We start from the raw sequence: 20,823 nt of genomic DNA, 5'->3' as shown, positions 1-20,823 counted from the left end.
TCATGTTACTTGACTAAATGTTTCAAATAGTCAAATAGGAGCCTATATACTGGTTTAGTATTAGTTATTTAGTTAATTTGATAAATGCGCTTGTTTGATAGCACTAATATAATGTTCTGACTGCAAACCTACAAGCTGTTTTTATTTGTGTTTGTGTTTATGTGTAGATGCATGTGTGTGTATGTATAAATGTATCTGTGTGTGTGTGTTTAAAGGATGATTTCCTGCAGAGCGCGTGGCCCCGCCCTGGAGGAGTGACGTCACACCGAAGCTCTAGCTCCTTCACTTTACACACCCGACGCATCACGACACTTTCCCGGGATTAACGGGTGGACTATAACGGCGGTAAGCGCGCGGTGAGTGTGCACGTTCGCGTCATCAGGTATACTGCAGTTAGAATTGATTTTAGCGGGATTATCAGTGCATGCGCTGTGTCGGAGTCACAGTCAGACACGGAGAGGAGGAGGAGGAGGAGGATCTTCAGCCGTCTCCTCTCGCTCCTCACCAACTTTCTGAACGCGTGTGTGTCCGTTAAACGACTCGGTTTGCTCGTGCTGTTAATGCGGCATTTCCACACAGAACCGCATCGGCTGGAGTTTCGGGTCCGGTTGGGTCACAGTGAGTCTGATGTTATGTGACTCTATTGATTTGATTACGAGTAGTGGTCTCTCTGTGTGTGTGTGTGTGTGTGTGTGTGTGTTTGTGTGTTTGTTTGTGTGTCTGTCAGCGCGAGCTCATTGACTCTGTGGAATGCGGCCGTTATTTATTTCTCTGCACGCGCATCATGTCGCTTTTTCACTTCAACCTGCGCGATCCTTGCAGTAGTTTTGTTTTTCTTCTTCTCTATCGGGTTCTTCATAGTGTTCATAATGTTACTGTTATTAAACTGTCATTGATTTAGTGTTTAAGTGAATTTTCCGCGACTCGATTAATGAAGTTGTTGATTTAAATGGACTTGTCAGCTGTTTAAACGCGGTATTTCACGTGTTTCTGTATTTATTTTCTCTAAAGAATATTTATGATATATGTATAAAGTTAAAAAAGTAGACTTTCTGTTTTAGCATCTCTTGAAATATCGATAGTATATTGTGGTACTTTATATTTTTGAGATATACTATGGTATCAAGAGATTATAATACATGTCCTGTTATATAAAGTGCTACAAATTAGGGGTGAGTGATATAAATTCATATCAAGGTGTTTTCCACTCTCCAGCCGGTATATCGGTATTACGGTATATTGCCGTATGAGAAAAATAATAATTTTGGAATCACATTTTAGTTAACCTTAGTTAAATTATATGTATTTTAACCTTATATAACTGAAAAAAGATAGGGATTAGTCATAAACATACACATTTTTCCCTTAAAAAGTGCCACAGGCGGACTCATCTTGTTATGAATATTATGCATATTGTCAGTCTGTCGGATTGAAACCTTGTGTCTATAAAGCATCTACTTTTTCATGAAATGGAACAAACACTGTATTTTTTTAATGGTTCAACACATAAATACATACAGAATATAAGTGATGCTTTTACAAAGATGCCTTTAATTTTTTTTAAACAACTTCAAAGAAAGTGAACATTTTGCTTCTAGATTTTAGTCTACTTGAACATCATATTCACACTCTGCAAAATGACTAAAAAGATAGAAATATTTCCAATCATATAAATAATTTTCTAACATGAGCAGCTGCTCAGGGTGGCATTTTGCAGGGGGTGGCACAGGGTGCCTTGACCGGGTTTTACCTCTTATTTGCACGGCACATCAGTTGTTTCATGTGCACCAGTTAATCTGTACGGGACTCTCCGCAGATGCAGTGGTTTGTACTAACCCTGTTAGTGAGAAGTTGCAAAGAGTACCAATTTTAACAAACTGTATAAATGCAGAAATAGGATTTATGAATAACATATCAATGGTAGTGTTGAAGCCATATCATGGAACAACACAACACCGGTAATAACTTTTATACCGGTATATCATCTTTTTAGTTAAGTTAAAACTTCACACAGTATTGATGTGACGTGTAATAAAATCATAATTTATCTGAGAAATGCGTTCATTAAAAATTTGCTTAATTGATCTCCATCCAAACAAATAGGCCTAACCATTAAAACAATTCTGATTGACGTTTGTTGTATTTGAACTTAAGGGCTATAACCTTAACTATTTGACTAATTTCTATATTTAGTAATGTAAATAAATTGATGAGTAATTTGTCAGACTACAGTTATGATAAGATTAAGCAGAAGATGTATTGATCTGGTCCAGATTAAACACATAGTTGTTACAGATGCTGTTGAGTTCAATTGAGTTCTTTGATTGTCACCTAATGAACTGAAGAGTGTCTTTTTGTGACCTTTAAACACTTTATGAAGTATTCATAGATCCGTGTGTGTTTAACATCCACACCCCTGTGTCACTGCTGGAGGAATCTGTCTGTCTGTCTGTCTGTCTGATTCATGCATCGTTGTCTGGCATGTTTCAGTTAAATGAAAATTTCCCTCTGTGTCGCAGACAGACATGATCCTTTCATTTAAATTGTTAGCTGGTTTTCACTCTGTCATTACTTTGCTTTATGTAAATAGCTGTGAAATCTTCTGTGATCCTATGATAATGATCTTTGTTTATTTTTGTCTGAACTGTGGCCTGTGTTTGTTTACCGCTGTTTATATGCACAGGTTTGTGCCTCGTGCTGTGTTAGGACTTTTCTGTTTATAAAAGTATTAAAGATGAAATTGTTTCTCATGTAATATTAACAGTAGTACTGAGAGATGATGGAAATACTGATGTCCTTTATTTATGATTTTAAGGGGCGGTTTCCGGGACACAGTTTAGATTAATCCAGGACTAGGCCTTAGTTATATTAGGATATGTACGTAGTTTTTACAAACATACCTTACAAAAAACAATTCTGGTGTGCATCTCGAGACAAAACAATGGCACTGGTATATGTGAAGATGCATCAGTGTTTTTAAATTAAGGCAGCTCAAACATGCATTTTAGTCTGCATGGGACTATAAACTCTGTCTGGAAACTGCCCCAATATGTTTGGCTCATGATGATTAACATCAGAAACTGTTTTCTCGTCTCAGGATTTTTACAAACACCCGCTGCTGTGAAATCCATAGTGTTTGTCTGCAGAGGCGTTCAGTGTAATAGTTTACAATGTTCTGCTTTAATCTGGACCTGTTTACTCCACGATTTACAGCTTAACATTGGGTGGATCAGATTAAGAGACACTGTGTGTGTGTGTGTGTGTGTGTGTGTGTGTCTAGTGTAGTTTTTTTCTCAAAGCAATGTGATTTTTTTTTTTTTTGCCAAGATTTTCTCTTGTAAGACTAATCTCATCGGTGGCCCATATATTGCCAATGAATCTTTAAAAGCTCAAAATGTAAAGTCCGACTCCTGGCAGTGTGGTGAATGTTGTATTAGAGGAGTCCTGCTGTGCACCGACGGCCATTTAATGAAGATTCAACAGGAGCACAGCAACATGTATGAGACAGAGAGACATTGAGTTACTAACAGTGATACTTGTCTATGTGCGTGTTTACATGCGTCGCTTCTCCATGTGAGGTTCTGTTTAGTAATGAGGACACTCAGCCAATCAGATACAGTGTTACATCCGGTACAGGAAATGACCTCACAGACAGGCCAGTAACGGTAGGAAGCTGCTGGTGCCGCAGTGGTTTGCTTGAAGACTTTTCCTTGCATTGTTGTTATGTGAACATAAGCCAACACACACAACTCCTCATAGAACAAACTGTTGCTTGTGTTGAGCAGATTGGTGTTTTAAACCTCGGTGTTGCATTAAAAAAATCAAACATGTGTGTTAAATCAGAACTAACACTCATGTGTGATGTGTAAACATGTTAAGCACACCATAACAACCTCATTAGTGAAGAAGATTAACAACAGTATGTGGTTAAGTTAGTGCAGGTGTGTAATATTTGATATATATGATCAGTTTTAAGGTCCGTTTGTTAAAAAATCTTGATTTAAAGCTGAAGTGTAGGTAATTGCTGGATTAACTTGCCCGTAAAATGTATGGATGACTGGTTGTTATAAACAGGTTAGAGATATTATGAATTTGATTTCAAAGAAATTCACTTTTTTGAAAATATGCTAATTTTCCAGCTCCCATAGAGTTTAACAATTGAGTTTTACCGTTTTGGAAACCATTCAGCCGATCTCTGGGTCTGGCGGTACCACTTCTAGCATAGCTAAGCATAATTCATTGAATCTAATTAGGCCATTAGCATCGCGCTAAAAAATTACCAAAGGGTTTCAATATTTTTCTATTTAAAACTTGACTCTTCTGTTGTTACATTGAGTACTAAGACCGACAGAAAATTAAAAGTTATGATTTTCTAGGCAGATATGGCTACGAACAGTAAGTGTATAATAATCAAGGACTTCGTTGGCGTAACATGGCTACAGCAATGCCCGAAAATAGTTCCCAGCTAGAAGAGTTACCAAAGGGACTATTTTCAGCACTGTGTAATGTCATTGCTCCTCCTGCAGCCATGTTACTACAGCAAAGTCCTTGATTAATACGCCAGAATGAGAGTATAGTTCTTAGCCATATCTGCATAGAAAATCACAACTTTTAATTTTCCGTCGGTCTTAGTACATGATGTAACTACAGAAGAGTAAAGTTATTTGACATTTAATTCTCATAATTTTTTTGTTTGTTCATGAAATAATTTTCACACGTTGTTGTGATTATTTAAATTAAATCTTTACAAGGTTTACCTAGCAGAAAATATTAAAGTGCCTATATTATGAAAAACTAACTTTTTCTGGGTTTTGGGGTGTTATTTTGTGGCTCTGATGCTTCCACACGCATACACACTTGGAAAAAAATCCATCCATGCTGTTTTGAGTGAGATACAGGTTTCTGAATGTCCTCTGCTTTAAGTCTCAGATTGGACGAGTTCAAACTCAGCTCCGAAGTGAGGTAACTAGCCGTTTAGTCACATTCCGTTTGAATTTTCCCGCACACCATCCCACTCGCAGGTCTCCACCCACCAGGTAGCTAGAGAGCACAGAGCAGTCACTTCACTGATATCCAGTGTTGCCAACTTGGCGAATTTGTCACTAGATTTAGCGACATTTAGTGACTTTCCAAGCAAGCTTTAGCTACTTTCCATTGAAATTAGTTGGCAACACTGCTGATATCCTCTATACTGTTTTCATGGCTCACGGAAACAGCGCTATTTGGATATTATGGATTATACTCCCACCTACTAGGTATGTCCCGATCCGTTTACGTTATCGGAAATCGGCCCCGATCACGTGGTTTCAGACCGCGTAATAATAATAAACCGTTAATAATAATATATAAAAATAATAACACAGTATGGTCTGTAATGCTCACGATATCACTGAGCACACGCACGCGCACATGACGTTAGTAGTGGGGCGTGATCAAAGGAGCAGCAGCTCATAAATATGTAATGACCACCTCAAAACGGCACTATCTAAAATGCACTGAAACAGAGGCTACTAGAGATGGGTAACAATCTTTTCCTACAAGTTATTTCGAGCAAACAACTTTTGAAACATGCTTTATGGAACTCATACACCTATTTAACTTGTGGAAAAGCAGTCATAAGATGGGCACTTTAAGAATAACATTCTTCACTTCCCTAAATTTGGAATTGCGGTTTGGGAAATGTATGTTTTACCTGGCAGTTCATACTACTTATCAAAGTTTTGCAGCATTTCTTTAAATGCTGTTTTTACACTGTATTTAATGGCTTTGCAATGTATCACGTTACACTGTCAGTTAGGGAGCGCCATCTGATACTGTCATATCATATATATAATGTTTATACAGGCGCTGCAGCTCCCCCTTGTGTTTTATAAAGAGATGTGCAATCATTGCGGTGATCTGAAATCATCACAATGAGGTCAAATTGCAAAGAGACAATTATTAAATCATTGTGACAGCCCTAATGAATAATTCAACAGCTTGTCGATTAAGCGTACATCTGGATTTTTTCATGATCATGTTATGGTCGAAAAAAGTCAAATATAATGAGAGACTTGTTAAAAAAATCCCCATGAGTACTGAGTTTGGTTTCACTATCAATCATCAGACTAAAACAAGCTCTTTCTGTGTGCGTGTGCGTGTGCGCGTGCGTGCCGTGTGCGTGTGTGTGCTTGAACTAACACTTCAGTCACCTACACACTTTCTCTCTCTCTAACCGGAACCTTTGTCTGATATGAAATAGATAGTAAGTAACCACCTCCCAGTTTCCCATCTGTGTAGGATTGTTTATTTTTTATCTACCTGTGTGCATGCGTGTGTGTTTCCTCTTGCCCCAGAGTTTAAATTGTATTTGATATGTGTGTGATATATTTTGGGTGCTCCAGCAGACTCATACCTCCCTCGTACCGTCCTGTACCAGTCCTGCATCAGCTCAGCTGCTGTGTGTGTGGTGTGTGTGTGTGTGTGTGTCTGACAGGTCAGGAAACTAAGCATTGCTCGGTGTTTGCACGGCAGCAGTTTTGCACCAGTGTAAGGGTATGTGTGTACTTTACACTTATACAGTGACCTTATTATTCAGCGCAATGGCAGATGCGACATCTCAGCAGCCAGCTTGCATGCATAATTCACGTGCATATCAATAGGATATTTTTCATTTGTTTATGGCTTCTGCATGATCAGATACACTGGCGTTTCCTCTGCTGTTTTGAGACATCTGTCCAATCATTTCTCTAAAGCTTGATCTTTAAATGCAGCCAAAAAAAGAACAATTATCTCCTTTGCTTCAGGAGCAGATGAGCGACCGATCGCTCTCGCCCGTGTCCTTTAATTAGCTTTAAATCTAGAGAGAATCACCCGGCGTGTCTTCAATTTAATTTGACATTTAGAAGAGGTTTGGATGAGATAACAACAAGGGTTAGGGGGTTGTGGGAAATTGTTATGGAGAATGAGGTCGTGTCAAGAGTGACAGAATCATTGCCCGGGTTTGACTTCAGACAGGACACCAGTGGGTCGACGGGACTTCAATCACCAGTAATAAAGTAAATGTCTGAGTATGGCAGTGATTGGAAATGCGTTCATTGTGCCAGCATGATGCTTAAAGGAAACCATGTAGACATAACCACATTACCTTTAATTTAGTACTAGGAGTGAAGTTTTGAAGCAGATGGTTTTTAGTCCATATACAGCAGGTTCAGTCTTAAAACCACAGCAGCACTAATGTTTCTCACCGCAGTAAAGAATGCATCAGGATTTCAGCTAAAGAGATTTGCATTTATATTCAATGTCTTATTCCTCTGTGTGCATCTTGGCCATATTGTATCATAAAATTCAGCCACACCCTAAACAAGACTTACAAACACACAATAGATGGTAAAACTGTGCTTGGTTTTTGTTTAACTGTGTGTGTTTTGTGTGGTGACTGTTAGCCACAGTAGAAACAATAGTTTAGCTGTTAAGTGCATGGCGTGGTCGCACAAAAATATATATTTTTTCCAAAATGAAGGGGTTTGGTGATGTCACAACACAGTGTGATCTACGGCTGTGGTCATCAGAACAGCCTGAAATAGATAAAGTAAACAAGCAGCCCTTTCCTGAAACACAGCCTGTGAGGATCACCAACTTTATTTTATTAACCTGACCGAGTTATAAACACCGAAAAGAGATCCTTATTTTTATATTGACATAAGTGAAAACTGAATGTTCATCATTTACAGTTGAATTACTTGTTTGACTAATCACTGTTAATCCCTGTTGAATTTTGGTTGTGATTGTTGTGGTAATCATAGTTAACTTTACCTGTCACATCACCTAATGAGATAAAGATGTCATCTCTGTTCTTGCTTGTGTTTCGTCATGTGTGCTTTCTATAGCTGGCCTGATTTGGGCTGCTAGCTGGGAAAACTTGACCCAAAAAGTGCTTGAACTAACACTTCAGTCACCTACACACTCTCTCTCTCTCTCTCTCTCTCTCTCTCTCTCTCTCTCTTTCTCTCTCTCTCTCTCTCTCTCTCTCTCTCATGTCCTTGAAGGTTGTTGTATCCAGGCTGGATTTCTTGTCCTACTTGTTGTGATCTTGGAAGTGTAGATTGAATCAGGGCGTGTCATTAAATGCTAAGTAGGTTTAAGTTTATTTCTCCAATCTGCTCTAAATAGATTTTTCAATTTAAAGTGCCGTGTCTGTTTATTTTTGAAGTAGCTGTATGGTCATTATATATGTGCAGTATTTTAGGGGTGTAAATGATTTTAGCTCTTTTATTGCTAACCTGTGAAGAGGTCACAGTGTGTGCTGTGATGGGGTCAGAGGTCATTACTCAGTTTAAATCCTAACTTATTTACTTCAGCAGTGGTATGCGCAGGGGGCTCCTGTAGGAATTTGTTGTAGTGCTGCTTCAGTATGTAGTGAAACAGTTGTTCATAAAACAATCATTAACTTAAAGTTGGGTTGTGTGGTATATGTTGGATATGCACACCGTATGTTTTAAGGGTGTAAATCTGACAGTTCATTGCGATTCAATACAGTATCGATTAGGCATGGGTCGGTTACCGGTGTCAAGGTATACCAAGGTTTTAAACAGTCAAGGTTTTAAAACCACAAAAATGTTCTGTGATACCGTCTCTAAGGTATGAGCTGTGTTTATACAAAATTCATTAAATCATTAAGTCATGTGATTGATTTGATGTTTACAATTAATTAAAGGTTATCATACCGCCAGAATCTTATACCGGCCCATGCCTAATATTGATTATCTCCACCTGCTGTGCGTTGTTTGCAGATACATCAAACTTTTCCATTTGATTTGATTTGATTCGATTTATCGCTAATTTAATATGGATTTGCAAAACGTAACTGTAACGTTAATAGTAGAACTTCAGCCTAAACGCTAGCATAGCATATAGCATTAACTAGCATCCCAGCTAACACAAATACGTAACTGTTACGTAACATCAACGTAATAAGATGACCAAACTTACGTCGAGTTTTTGTTTCCCATGTACTGTAAATGGCAGCTCGCGTGTTTTTAATCTATTTTGACTTATTTAAGGGAAACTTTGAGATGGAAAAGTTTTAACAAGCTATATAGAAAAGGAAATTAATGTTTATATAGCCCAATTGTAAAGGTAATGAAATTACCTCCCTAGGACGTAACAGTTACGTTGCCAGTAAGTTATGATATTACCAAAATACTACGGATTCATTACGTAACTGGGACGTACTTGGTGGTTATCTTGCGACGTAAGAAGACCGTACTGGCGACGTGGTGAGTTAGTACTGTAATGGTAATGAAATTACCTCCCTAGGACGTAACAGTTACGTTGCCAGCTGGTATGTCATGAAATTACCAAAAATTACCAATAAATTACATAATTAGTACGTCGTGTGTTAGCTGGGAGAGCATTAACTCAGCAGTCACAACTCTGTTTTTATCATTGTAACAACATTGTAATTAGGGCTGGGTAAAAATATTAATTCATCAATGCATTGCAGTTATTTGTATCTCAATTCAATATCGATTCATCAAATCCTATGAATCGATTCAGGTCCCCGGCCAGTGGCGGCGCTGTGGGCAACACTCTAGTGAGAGCATTGGATGCGCTTTATCAAAACAGAAAGATCAAAGATGGCAAACAGCAGCACTTCTTTCAAGCCTGCACCATCAACGTTAAAAGCCGATGTTTGGGCTCATTTTGGGTTCTACTGTAAGCCGGGAACAAATGACGAGGTGGATAAAACTAAAGTGGTCTGTAAGCATTGTTACACTGCTAAATAAACCATGACAGGAAACGTGCTGAGGTCAATTTGTTCTTAAACATTAGTAATACTACACAGATTATTTGCAAATAAACTCAGGTACTTAATTGCTTGTGTATTTACTCATTGTTGAATCGATATCGAAGCAAACGAATCAATATCGAATTGAATCGAAGCCTCAAGAATCGAAATTGAATTGAATTGTGAAATTCCTAACAATACCCAGCCCTAATTGTAATTAATTTAATGTTGGGGCATTCATCAGGACTGTAACATCACAGTTGGTGTTATGTTGAGATTGGTCTGTTTTCCAGCTGTCTTTTACATGCACGAGGTTTACAATCGTGTTTGAGTCTCATGATATGTCATTACCATGTACACAACTCTTATTATTCATCTAGACTACATAAATACAGTTTTACATTCTACAGCACCTTTAACTGTCAGGATCAAACTCTATCTCTATTTCATTCTCTTTATCTTGCGCTCTCTCTCTCTCTCTCTCTCTCTCTCTCTCTCTCTCTCTCTCTCTCTCTCTCTCTCTCTCTCTCTCTGTATTAATGTTGTGTTAATGAAGCCTGTCCTGCTTCTTTAGTTTCCTCGAGGGACTTCTCTGACCCGGGCGAGATGTAACATTTCTTTATTAAGTTGTTTCAAGTGACACAGGTCTCTCTCTCTCTCTCTGTGTGTGTATCTGTGTGTGTGTCAGGTAATGTAATTATTTTGGCCTTATTTGATCAGTGATGCTTCATGACTCTTGTGTTTGTGTATTTGTGTTAGTATTTGTGCAGTATGTGCTGTTTCTAAACATCATCACTTGTGTTGATGTCACTTCTGAATCATGTGTAGCTGTGGATTAACCTGTGCTAACCCAACACCATTGACATTTACAGGGTACAGTCTTTGTATTAAAGTGACAGCAGTTTACAGGGTTTGTGCTGAAGATGCTTTGTTGCTCATCTGAGTATGATGGAGGTCAGATAGGATTGAGCCGCTTGTAAATATTCATTAAGCAGAATGGCTGTGTGTCTGATTTGATATCAGATGAGTTGTCGTGAGTAGAACATCATTTCATTTATAATCTCATAGTGAAATCGATCTACTTTTTAATGATTTGTGGTTGAATAAATGAATGAGTAAATGTGACCACCTTTCATAAAGATATTTAGCAGTTTAGCAGTGAGGTTAGTCACACGTTTAGTGTAAAACATTAAAACCATCTTTAGATCTACAGTTTCTCTAAAGCTGTACATTAATGTTATGTGTCTATAAAATGCTCACTAAAGTTGGTTGTGTTGTGTTTTCTTTTTAATTGCACATCTGATCATGTCAGAGGAACACAGTGAGAGGAACATAAAACTCAAACGAGACTCTTGGTGGAGTTCTGTTTTATTTTTGTAAGTTATTTCTGTCTTTGTTTAAACTGGCCACATGTTCTCCTATCTGTGGTTTGTGTGACCCAGCTGGAGTGCGTGTGCAACTGGGTGTGCGTGTGTAACTGTGTGTGTGTGTGTTACTGTGTGCATGTGTTACTCTGTGTGTGTGTGTGTGTGTGTGTGTGTGTGTGTGTGTGTGGGGGGGGGGGGGGGGGGTTATGTGTGTTTAGTTTGTATAGTATAGTAAAGTATGTACAGTACAAAGGGTTTAGTCCAGGGCTATGACGGTTGTCATAACCACAGCACCACCGCTGGACAATGAGGCAAGATATTCTCTCTTGGTCAAGGTTGTAAAAAGTATCAATCTTCACCACCAGAACACCATCAGAACACATTTTTAGTGCAAGTAGAAACATTAACCCCAATGAGGTCGAAAAAGGTTCCTCACTTTGAAACATGAGTTGTTTTATGGATGGAAGTGCTACAATAAATGTGCACTTGGGTACTCCGGTGCTCGGCTCGAGCACCCACCGAAATGCCCTAGCACATATCCTCAATTTTAATCAAAAACACACTTGAATTTGGGAGCCTCTGGTTGGCAGATCTCACGAGTTGCGACATCAACAATGCTTTGATGAATTTACATTTCGCGTCTGAAACCATGCAGAAAATGTGACCGTGCTGCTTTCCTCTGTTTCCAAGCACTTGGGCTCTAGAGAGCATCTGCCAGGGCTAAGTAACCTAAGCACTGCTAGGGCTGTGATGGTTGTAATGACCACCGCACCATTGCGGTGGTGGAGTGCGACCTGTGATGGGGAAGTGTGCCCTGCGGTGGTGTGCACGTCACAAATTATGAAAAATATAAACTTGCTTGGGGGGAACAATGAGGCAAGATATTGTCTGTTTCTCAATCCATAGGCTGTAGTCTCCGGAGGTCGCATTTGCAAGCTGCATACCTCATCATAACATTAACAATTAAAAATTTGACTATTATTCTTTGTTAATCATACATTTTTGTAATATGCTTATGACTTGCAAATGTAACTCAGTTAACGGAAATAAACCAGGATTGATGACATGCAAACTGCATATGCGACCTCCGGAGGCTGCAACGGCCGTTCTCACTTGGTCAGTCAAAGTTGCAAAAAAGTATCAATCTGCGCTACCAGAACACCATCAGAACGTGTTTTCAGCGCAGCTGGAAACATAACCCCAAAAAGGTTTCTCACTTGTTATTTCACGGATGGAAGTGCTACAATAAACACGCAAATAGGTGCCGATCCCATGAGTACCCTGGCTGAGCACCCACCGAAATGGCCATGCACATATGCACAGTTGCCTCACATTTACTTTGCGTCTAAAACCACACGGAAAACGTGACCGCGCCGCTTTCCTCCTCTCAAAGGGGACCTCTTTTGTTGCTAACTCGCCACCCACCTGCGGAGAAAGAATTTGGCGTCTACATGCACGTTTGTTAAAACTGTATATCTGATCCTCGTTTACATTTTTATATTTCAAAATACATGTATGCATTTTATATATATGGCCCAATTTGCATCAATGTGCATGCACGGACCCACATACACAATCTATAACCACCGCACCACCGCTGAATTTGTGCGTTACCATTGCGGTGGTAAAAAAACGTCACAGCCCTAATCACTGCTTGACTTGTGATGAGCACCCAAGAAATCGGTGCCTATAAACATATAAATATGTTTGTTAAGAAACGAATATCTAATCATTTTAATATTTCATTTCAAGTCTATATGTATCAATGCACTCATGCATGTATGCATGCGTGCCCACACACACAGTCTATAACCCCCGTGGTGAATTTGTGCATTACCATTGCGGTGGTAAAATACTGCCACCATCACGGCCCTAGTTTTGTTCTTTGTTTCATAAAGAAAAGAAACAGTACTGTGATTTGCTTCTTGTTATTTCTAATCAGCAGTATTAGGGGGCGGGGTGTTCTTATTCTACAGAGCTTTTTATTGGACCACATGAGTGAGTGCAGTGTGATTCATCAGTTTCACAGGAAGTGAATGAATGTAAATGTGTTCATCTGGTTAAAGATGTTTTGTCAAATGCATTAGCAGAAAGATGACCTCCATACTAGCAAATGTTTTACAGTTGTACATTTTTATGAAACATGCGGTCTCTTGTTGTAATATCAGTCAGGTGTTGATGATTTCTGTGTCATGTTCTTCTCTGGAGGTTGTACGCTTCGGTCTGAGATGTCTTGGCGATAAGCACAGGAAGCGGTTAGGTTTGTTTGCGTGTGTGGATGGTGGCAGGATGTAACAGTTGCCTGTCTGCTTTGCCATCTTCACGGAAAATTACGCAGCAGCAGAGATGAGCCTGGAAACTTCATCTGCTCATCTCTCTCCAGTTAAAGATGAATTACTCTGAGACATAAATCCACAGTCATACTGCTGTGACAGTACACTGCTGATGGGTCTCAACATTAAAACAAGATGAAGTCATGTCTGCTGTGGTCTGTAGTGCTCGTTTGTGTGTTTTGTGGTTTTTTCGCAATAATTTGTTGAGTAAAACTCTTTTGCTATGTAAAGGTCTTTATTAATTCAATATCTCACCAATATTATTAGACCTAAAAAAGGTTGATTTATTGTGTTGGGGTGATTTAGGTGTAATGTTGTTTAGTGGTTCCTTTCCTCTAAATCTGTCTGGTATTCTGGTCTGTTTATATAGCTTGGCTTCATCTCATTTTATCATCTGGAAGAACAACATCAGATTGCTCAACACTCACTGAGATACTCTCTCTGTTTCTCATCCAGTGAGTGATTTGTGCTTCTGTATTGTTTATCTTGACATTTCATGTATACAGAGACTTACAGTATCTGACAGTGATGATGATTTATCTTTACACACTTATTTATAGGGGTGTAACGAGACACTTACTCGACGAGACGAGACGAGACACGAGATTCGGTTCACGAGAATCCTCAATAAAATATATGAATGGAAAACTAAAATCACATGAAATCCTTAACAATTATTTTGCTAATTGATAATAAATGTGATATTTTTTGATAATAAAAATAGACCCATGTAAACGATGACCTTTAAAATTACATAATAATGACGAATAATCAAGCCCGGTTTATTTAAGTTAACTGAGCATTACATTCGCAAGTCATAAACATATTAAAACAATTTATGATTAACTTAAAATAATAGTAAACTTTATCATTGTTAATATTCTGTAATAAGTCTTTATGATGTATGCAGCCTTTGTTTGAGAAATGGCCAGCCAGCATGTCACCTCCACGAGAAATCTTGTGACATAATTAATCTCATACCCCTATTCATTTAGATTCAGTGATGCTCATAAACACTGACATCACCTGAAATCACCTGCTGATATTGACAATACGGTTGGGTGATATTCACCAAAATTCTTCATATCTCAGAAATATTGTTATGGATTGCCATATGTGATAAATATCTCTGTGTTTTATACAAAGTGGATCAAATGTTGTAAGCCTCATGTGAGATGTCACGATCACGTTTATTAAAATAAAATTTAAAGACAGGATTTGAAAATATACTGCACAACATGGAAGCTGCTTACGTCTGACCTCGGTGTAGATTTCTGGCAAAGCTTCTGATGCAAAGAAGGAAGGACATATCGGACCATACCGATATAGATGATAATGTCTCATCCCATATCCCGCTGAAAATAATACTCATATTTTGCCAAAACCCCCACATACTGCCTAGCCCTTATTAACAATCAGTTATTATGTCAGGTTAGGTTAGGTTAGTTAAGTGTTTTCAGTGTGTATGGTCCTGTAAAAGAGTAAATGTTTTTAATGGCAGGTTTAAGAAATGCAAGTGCATTTGCACACAGACTGTCAGTACAACAGAAAACATCATCTTAAAATAAAAATTGTGTTTTATAATTCACATCCGTGCAGCATTTTGTTATAGCAACTGTACTCCTTTTTACTACAATACATCCCTATTATTGTTTTTATTATTATTATTATATCACAGTATATACATGTTAAATCACATTACACTGTTTCTCTGTATGTTTCTCCAGGTTGAGGATGAAGGCTGGAGGTTTGTCAGAGAGATGCAGCCCCTGCTAGATTTATCTCTTCATCATCATCATCATCCTCCCCTCCGCTCTTTTGCTCGCACCACTCACCTGTAGCCCAACATGGCCAATCATCTGGAGCTTCTGACGGAGCTGCAGCAGTTGGACAAGGTGCCGAGTCTGGAGCGGCTCCGAGCGGCTCAGAAACGTCGGGCGCAGCAGCTCAAGCGATGGGCCGTCTACGAAAAGGAAATGCAAACCAAAAAACGCAAGGCGGACAAACGCCGCTGCAATGGTAGCCACGGGAACATGTTGGAGAATCGCAAAAGGGTTTCGTTTTCGGCAAACGTGGCTTTGTTGGAGGCGTCTGCGAGGAACGATTCAGATGAAGGTAAGTCAGATTGTGCTTTTTGCATGTAATGCAATTGAAAGGGATGTAATGTAACTGAACAGCCTTGAATCTGTCTTACCTTTAAAATTAGCAGTGAATGTCTGACGGTTCACGGTTAGTGCACATCATGTACATTTCAGAATAGTTTGTGTGTGTGCCCTGTATGTGCACCGCTGGATTCCTATAACCGTATGTACTTTGTACGGGTAGTTATGTGATAAGTAGCCACAATGTGTTTGCTATACTCCAGGCTTCAATCCGCCAACTTTTTTTGCCAGTTGATCTGCACAGTGTCCCTTTCATGCAGCTTAATTGCTTACTTTTGTTTTAGTTATTGCAGAATAATTAATGGAAACTGTTTGTTTTGTGAGACACTGAATGGCAAGTGACCTTATAATATGTGTTTGTGTATCTGCCAGTTAAAAATTGTCCCATGAAACCACGTCACCTTGTCGAGCGATTTTAACAGGCTGTTAGAAAGTGAACCGATGCTCTTATGGTCATGTAAAAGTGCTGGTGACCACAGAAACGACTAAATTGATGTCTGCGGTTGGGGTCTTTAATGGCTCAGTAATGCTCTGCGGGTAAGTGATGGACTGACAGCTGCGGTCAAATGCTTTTCTGTTCTCTTGTTGTAAAACCTGTGAACTCCGACTTTCCAGTGATTGTCTGAGAAACTCCATTAAACAATGATGACATTTTATGGAAACCCAGTCCAACACTCAGACAAACACACAGATGCACTCCACCCACGCATGCAGCGGCACTGCCCCGAATAAAACCCTTTTCACACAGAGATTACGGAAAATGCACCCGGGATTTGTCTGGGATCGTTTGATTTTTGGTTCAGTCACACTGCCAATAATTTTCTGGAATCTGTGCATGCATTTACACACACACCGTAAAGATCCCGAAAAGACATGTGACGTATTTAAAGTCCTGCACTTGGTAGATTATTTCCATAGTGTCTGGAATCTGCTAATTATCCGTTATTTTTCTCTTGAGACCACACACGTGTATTTTATTTTATGATAAGATGATAAGGAGCGTGTGATGCTCTGTTCTGTCATGATGGTGAATGATCTCTGATAGTGAGGAGCTCCCTGATCTCTGCTCAGATATTCTTCATCGTGAATGTTGATCTGTGTTTGTGTCAGAGCTGAACCATCATCTTGTTGTGTTGACACGCGTCCTCACTACGGCACGCTTCTGTTTCTGCCTCGTCTTCACACAGAATGCTTTCCATGAATGTTACGACAATGTTACTACTGTAGATCCTCTGACAATTTGACAAAAACTTTCTGGGACTAAAGTGCCGTGTGAGTGAGGTTATAAAAACAGAACAGCAGTGCTTCAGCGTGGATTTTACTTTAATCCCATCAGATTATCTGTGAAGTGTAATCTCAGGACATACAATTATACACCACTTGATAGAGCTGATTTACCCAGACTAGTAAGTGATACTTAAAGTGATTTTGACTAAATATTTTCAACTTTGTATCCAGTATTTTAATCACATATCTGTCTGTTGTTAACTCATTTTTACTCATTCAGGAGATTCATTCACTTTCATATACGGGCTGTTATAACATCATGTTTGGCTCATATTGACTCTTTACCATAACAGCAGGTTGAATAGACAATACTATAGTAAAGAAGTGTATCAGCTGATTACAAACCTTTTAAACATGCACAAAATCTAGTTTTCTGTTTGTTAACGGGTAAAGGTCATGTTTGTCAGGCAGTAGTTTTACAGGTGAGTTTATTTGTTAATCTTTGGTTTTGAATCAGAGCTCATATTAGTGTTTATGTGTCAGCAACAGTGAGTCACAAACAACAGCTGGATTTTAATACTTGTCTCGTATAGTTGTGTGATGTATGATCTGTGTAAAACACCAACATTGACACCAGTCAGATGTTTATGGACATGATGTTTAATGGCTGCTGTTGAGTATTTTTAAGTACAGTTTCATAGTGTTTGGCAATAGCAAGATAGCTTTCAATCTCTGATGGGAACTAGAACTGAATACAGTGTTGGATGAACATTTTCACTCTATAAATAACACAGAGTTATTTTCATCCCAGCGTTGGGTCAGAAAGGGATGATAAACGAAGGTTGTAATCGAATGTATGCGCTGGGTTAAAAATAACTCGGTGTTTTATAGAGCGTATATATTTCAAAGAAACCAGTCTAACAAAACTGTATCTGAAAAATATTGCCTATGAAGAGTTTTCATTGACCAGATGTCTCGTATGATTGGCCATATGTAATGTAATAATGAACATCATCTCATCTCCAGCAGTAGTTTATTAAATGAGCTGTCAGTGCTAGGACTCGCTCTGGATTTTGTTCATCTATAGTGGGATGCAGAGGTGAGGAGGATGAAAGAGGACCGAGGGGTTTGTTTTCCTTTTGAAACTGAAATAAGAGCAGGAACACTCAGATCAGACACATCTTTATGTTTATAGACAGCAGCCTGTGATAGAGACAGACTAAAACATTTATACGTTTCTTCACAAAATGTGCAAAAGCCTGTCACACCAACAGGTGTAAACATAACAAGTTTAATTCAACCAATCCCAGGTGTGAACACAAAGAGTCTAATCGTCCAATCACAGCTGATGTGTCTCTCTGGTCCCGCGCTGTATGATGTCGATCTGGCTCTGATCTCACGCTGTAGGTTTCTGTCTTGGTTTCTTGGTTATTCATCAGACGACAACTTCTCACCTGTGGACATTATTTTCTATAATGGATGTTAGATTTCACATCTCCATCACTGCTGGTCATCTGCGGGAAGATTGATTGTTTTACTTTAGCTTAAATTTTAACAGATGGTCGATGAAAAATCATTCAACAGAGGTCAACTATGTCATCAGAGTTGTATAAAGCTTTGGTGTTTATATTCATGAACAGTGTTTTTGATCAAATTGATTTGTGTTATGAAAATAAATCTTTTGATGAATTTAGAAAGCAGAAAGGGAAAAATAAAAGATTTAATTGGCAGCACGATGTCTTGAAGTAAATGTTTGTTTATTTACGGAACGAGGAGCGATGTTTGGTTACAGCTGTGTTTTGGTCTGTTTACTAAAATCAAAGCAGTTTTAATTTCCTGCTCTTCTGTTTTGTGTAAAGATGAACACGGTCTCATTTAAAGATGCACAGATATATGAGAGGATGTTGATGTGTTATTATGATCATTACAGTATTATTGATGTTTAAGAGTATTTTCAGCTTGTGCCGAGGTCTGATGTGTATTGATCATCAAACTGGAATCTGCTTTCTCTGATCTTGACCGGCATCACTTCCTGGTTTTAACCGGTTGATATATATTGAGCACTTTGGGGAACACAGATTGTCCATCACTGGATGTAAAAGAGGAAGTCCTGCTGTTGAAGTCTTTCTGTAGCGGCTGCGGTGATAATAACACATACAAGTGATGTTAACACCTACAGCCAGTGTTTGTCTCAGATGTGAACCAGTCCACAAAACATCTCATCTTTCATCTGAGAGAAAAACAACTTTATGTTCAAATCCCAAATTGATGGATTTAATTGCCAAATATTTGCATAAATGTTGAACTATTCTACTTTTAAATTGAAATGAAATGTGGTCTACTGTATATTAAATCATCTTTTTAGTTGCAAGCATGTAAACAGAGCTGTAGAAATACTGACAGACAGAAAGGAGACACTGTTGGTCTGAATTCACAGGAAAACTTTAAATATTTTCTATCAGTTGTTTAGTTTCAACACATAAGAGCCGAGTTTAAAGTGCATTGAAATCCTCACAGTGTTGTTGATATAAATCATTGCATATGCATTATGAATATTTATAAATATGAGCCAGTGCACCCCCTTCATCATGTTATCTGCAGAAACTGTAAATCTACCCTGATGTTTTTATTATAAGTCATGTTAGTTCAGCAGAGGACAGATCCGGTGTTTCCCATCTCATCCATCTGTGCTGAGTTAACATCTTCCCACCCGACATATGATATGATCTTAACACACATCAGAAGTGAACATGTGAACAAGCTGATACACTCGCTTGTGTTTTCATATGTGTGATGTAAATGTGTTAATGAGGTGATAATCTTTTTGAATAATTACAGCTCATTCATGGGTGTTTGCTGCACACCCATCACTCGTGCTCATTGAATTTACTTTAGGTCTCTCCTCATTGGCTGTCCTGAGGCCCACTGTCTGTATCAGAATTCACATTAACATTCCGGTCTAGAACATTCCGCGGAACGCTCCCACTCCTGTCATCCTCCTCAAGCTCCGGCTGCAGAAAACATTCAGTCAGGTTTAATGTGCAGTAGAGCAGGAATATTGTGTCAGGTTATGATGCTCAGTGGTAGAGGATTGAGTTAGCAGCGCTAAAGGTCATGGGTTCACTCATACTGATAAAAATATGTACCAAATAATGCGCTGTATGTCGCTATGGATAAAATGCATAAATGTAAATGTAGGTTCTAGAGCAGTAAAGTTTAATATGTGTACAGTCTTTATACAACCCCAAAACAGAAAAAGTTGGGACACTGTAGAAATTGTGAGTAAAAAAGGAATGGAATAATTTACAAATCTCATAAACTTATATTTTATTCACAGTAGAATATAGATAACATATCAAATGTTGAAAGTAAGATATTTTGAAATGTCATGCCAAATATTTGCTCATTTTGGATTTCATGAGAGCTACACATTCCAAAAAAAGTTGGGACAGGTAGCAATAAAAGGCCAGAAAATTTAAATGTGCATATAAGGAACAGTTGAAAGACCAATTTGCAACTTATTAGATCAATTGGCAACATGATTGGTTATAAAAAGAGCCTCTCAGAGTGGCAGTGTCTCTCAGAGGTCAAGATGGGCAGAGAATCACCAATTCCCCCAATGCTGCAGCGAAAAATTGTTTTCTGAGTTTCTCAGAGAAAAATTGCAAAGAGTTTGAAGTTATCATCATCTACAGTGCATAATAACATCCAAAGATTCAGAGAATCTGGAACAATCTCTGTGCGTAAGGGTCAAGACCGACAAACCATACTGGATGCCCGTGATCTTCGGGCCCTAAGACAGCACTGCATCACATACAGGAATGCTACTGTAATGGAAATCATAACATGGGCTCAGGAATACTTCCAGAAAACATTGTCAGTGAACACAATCCACCGTGTCATTCGCTGTTGCCAGCTAAAACTCTGTAGGTCAAAAAAGAAGCCATATCTAAACATGATCCAGA

The 20,823-nt window shown here is 38.7% G+C and overlaps 1 protein-coding gene across 3 annotated transcripts in view; it reads left to right on the top strand.

Moving 5' to 3' along the window:
- The first annotated feature begins 201 nt into the window (after positions 1-201).
- Positions 202-20,823, top strand: part of ppp1r16b (protein phosphatase 1, regulatory subunit 16B) — a 34,412-nt gene continuing 13,790 nt past the window's right edge. Inside the window, exons 1-2 of one of the 3 annotated variants that reach the window (XM_073870566.1) lie at positions 202-356; positions 15,197-15,584. In XM_073870566.1, the coding sequence (XP_073726667.1) occupies positions 15,317-15,584 (268 nt within the window). In that variant the 5' untranslated portion in view covers positions 202-356; positions 15,197-15,316. Of the gene's footprint in view, positions 357-411; positions 619-15,196; positions 15,585-20,823 lie in introns of those variants that run through there. The other 2 variants (XM_073870568.1, XM_073870567.1) reach the window with 2 other exon arrangements.

Source organism: Misgurnus anguillicaudatus, chromosome 8 (genome assembly GCF_027580225.2).
Source record: "Misgurnus anguillicaudatus chromosome 8, ASM2758022v2, whole genome shotgun sequence".
NCBI classification, from domain to species: Eukaryota; Metazoa; Chordata; class Actinopteri; order Cypriniformes; family Cobitidae; genus Misgurnus; species Misgurnus anguillicaudatus.
The sequence above is the reverse complement of the archived record's forward strand: the minus strand, read 5'-3'. Positions and strand labels throughout refer to the sequence as shown.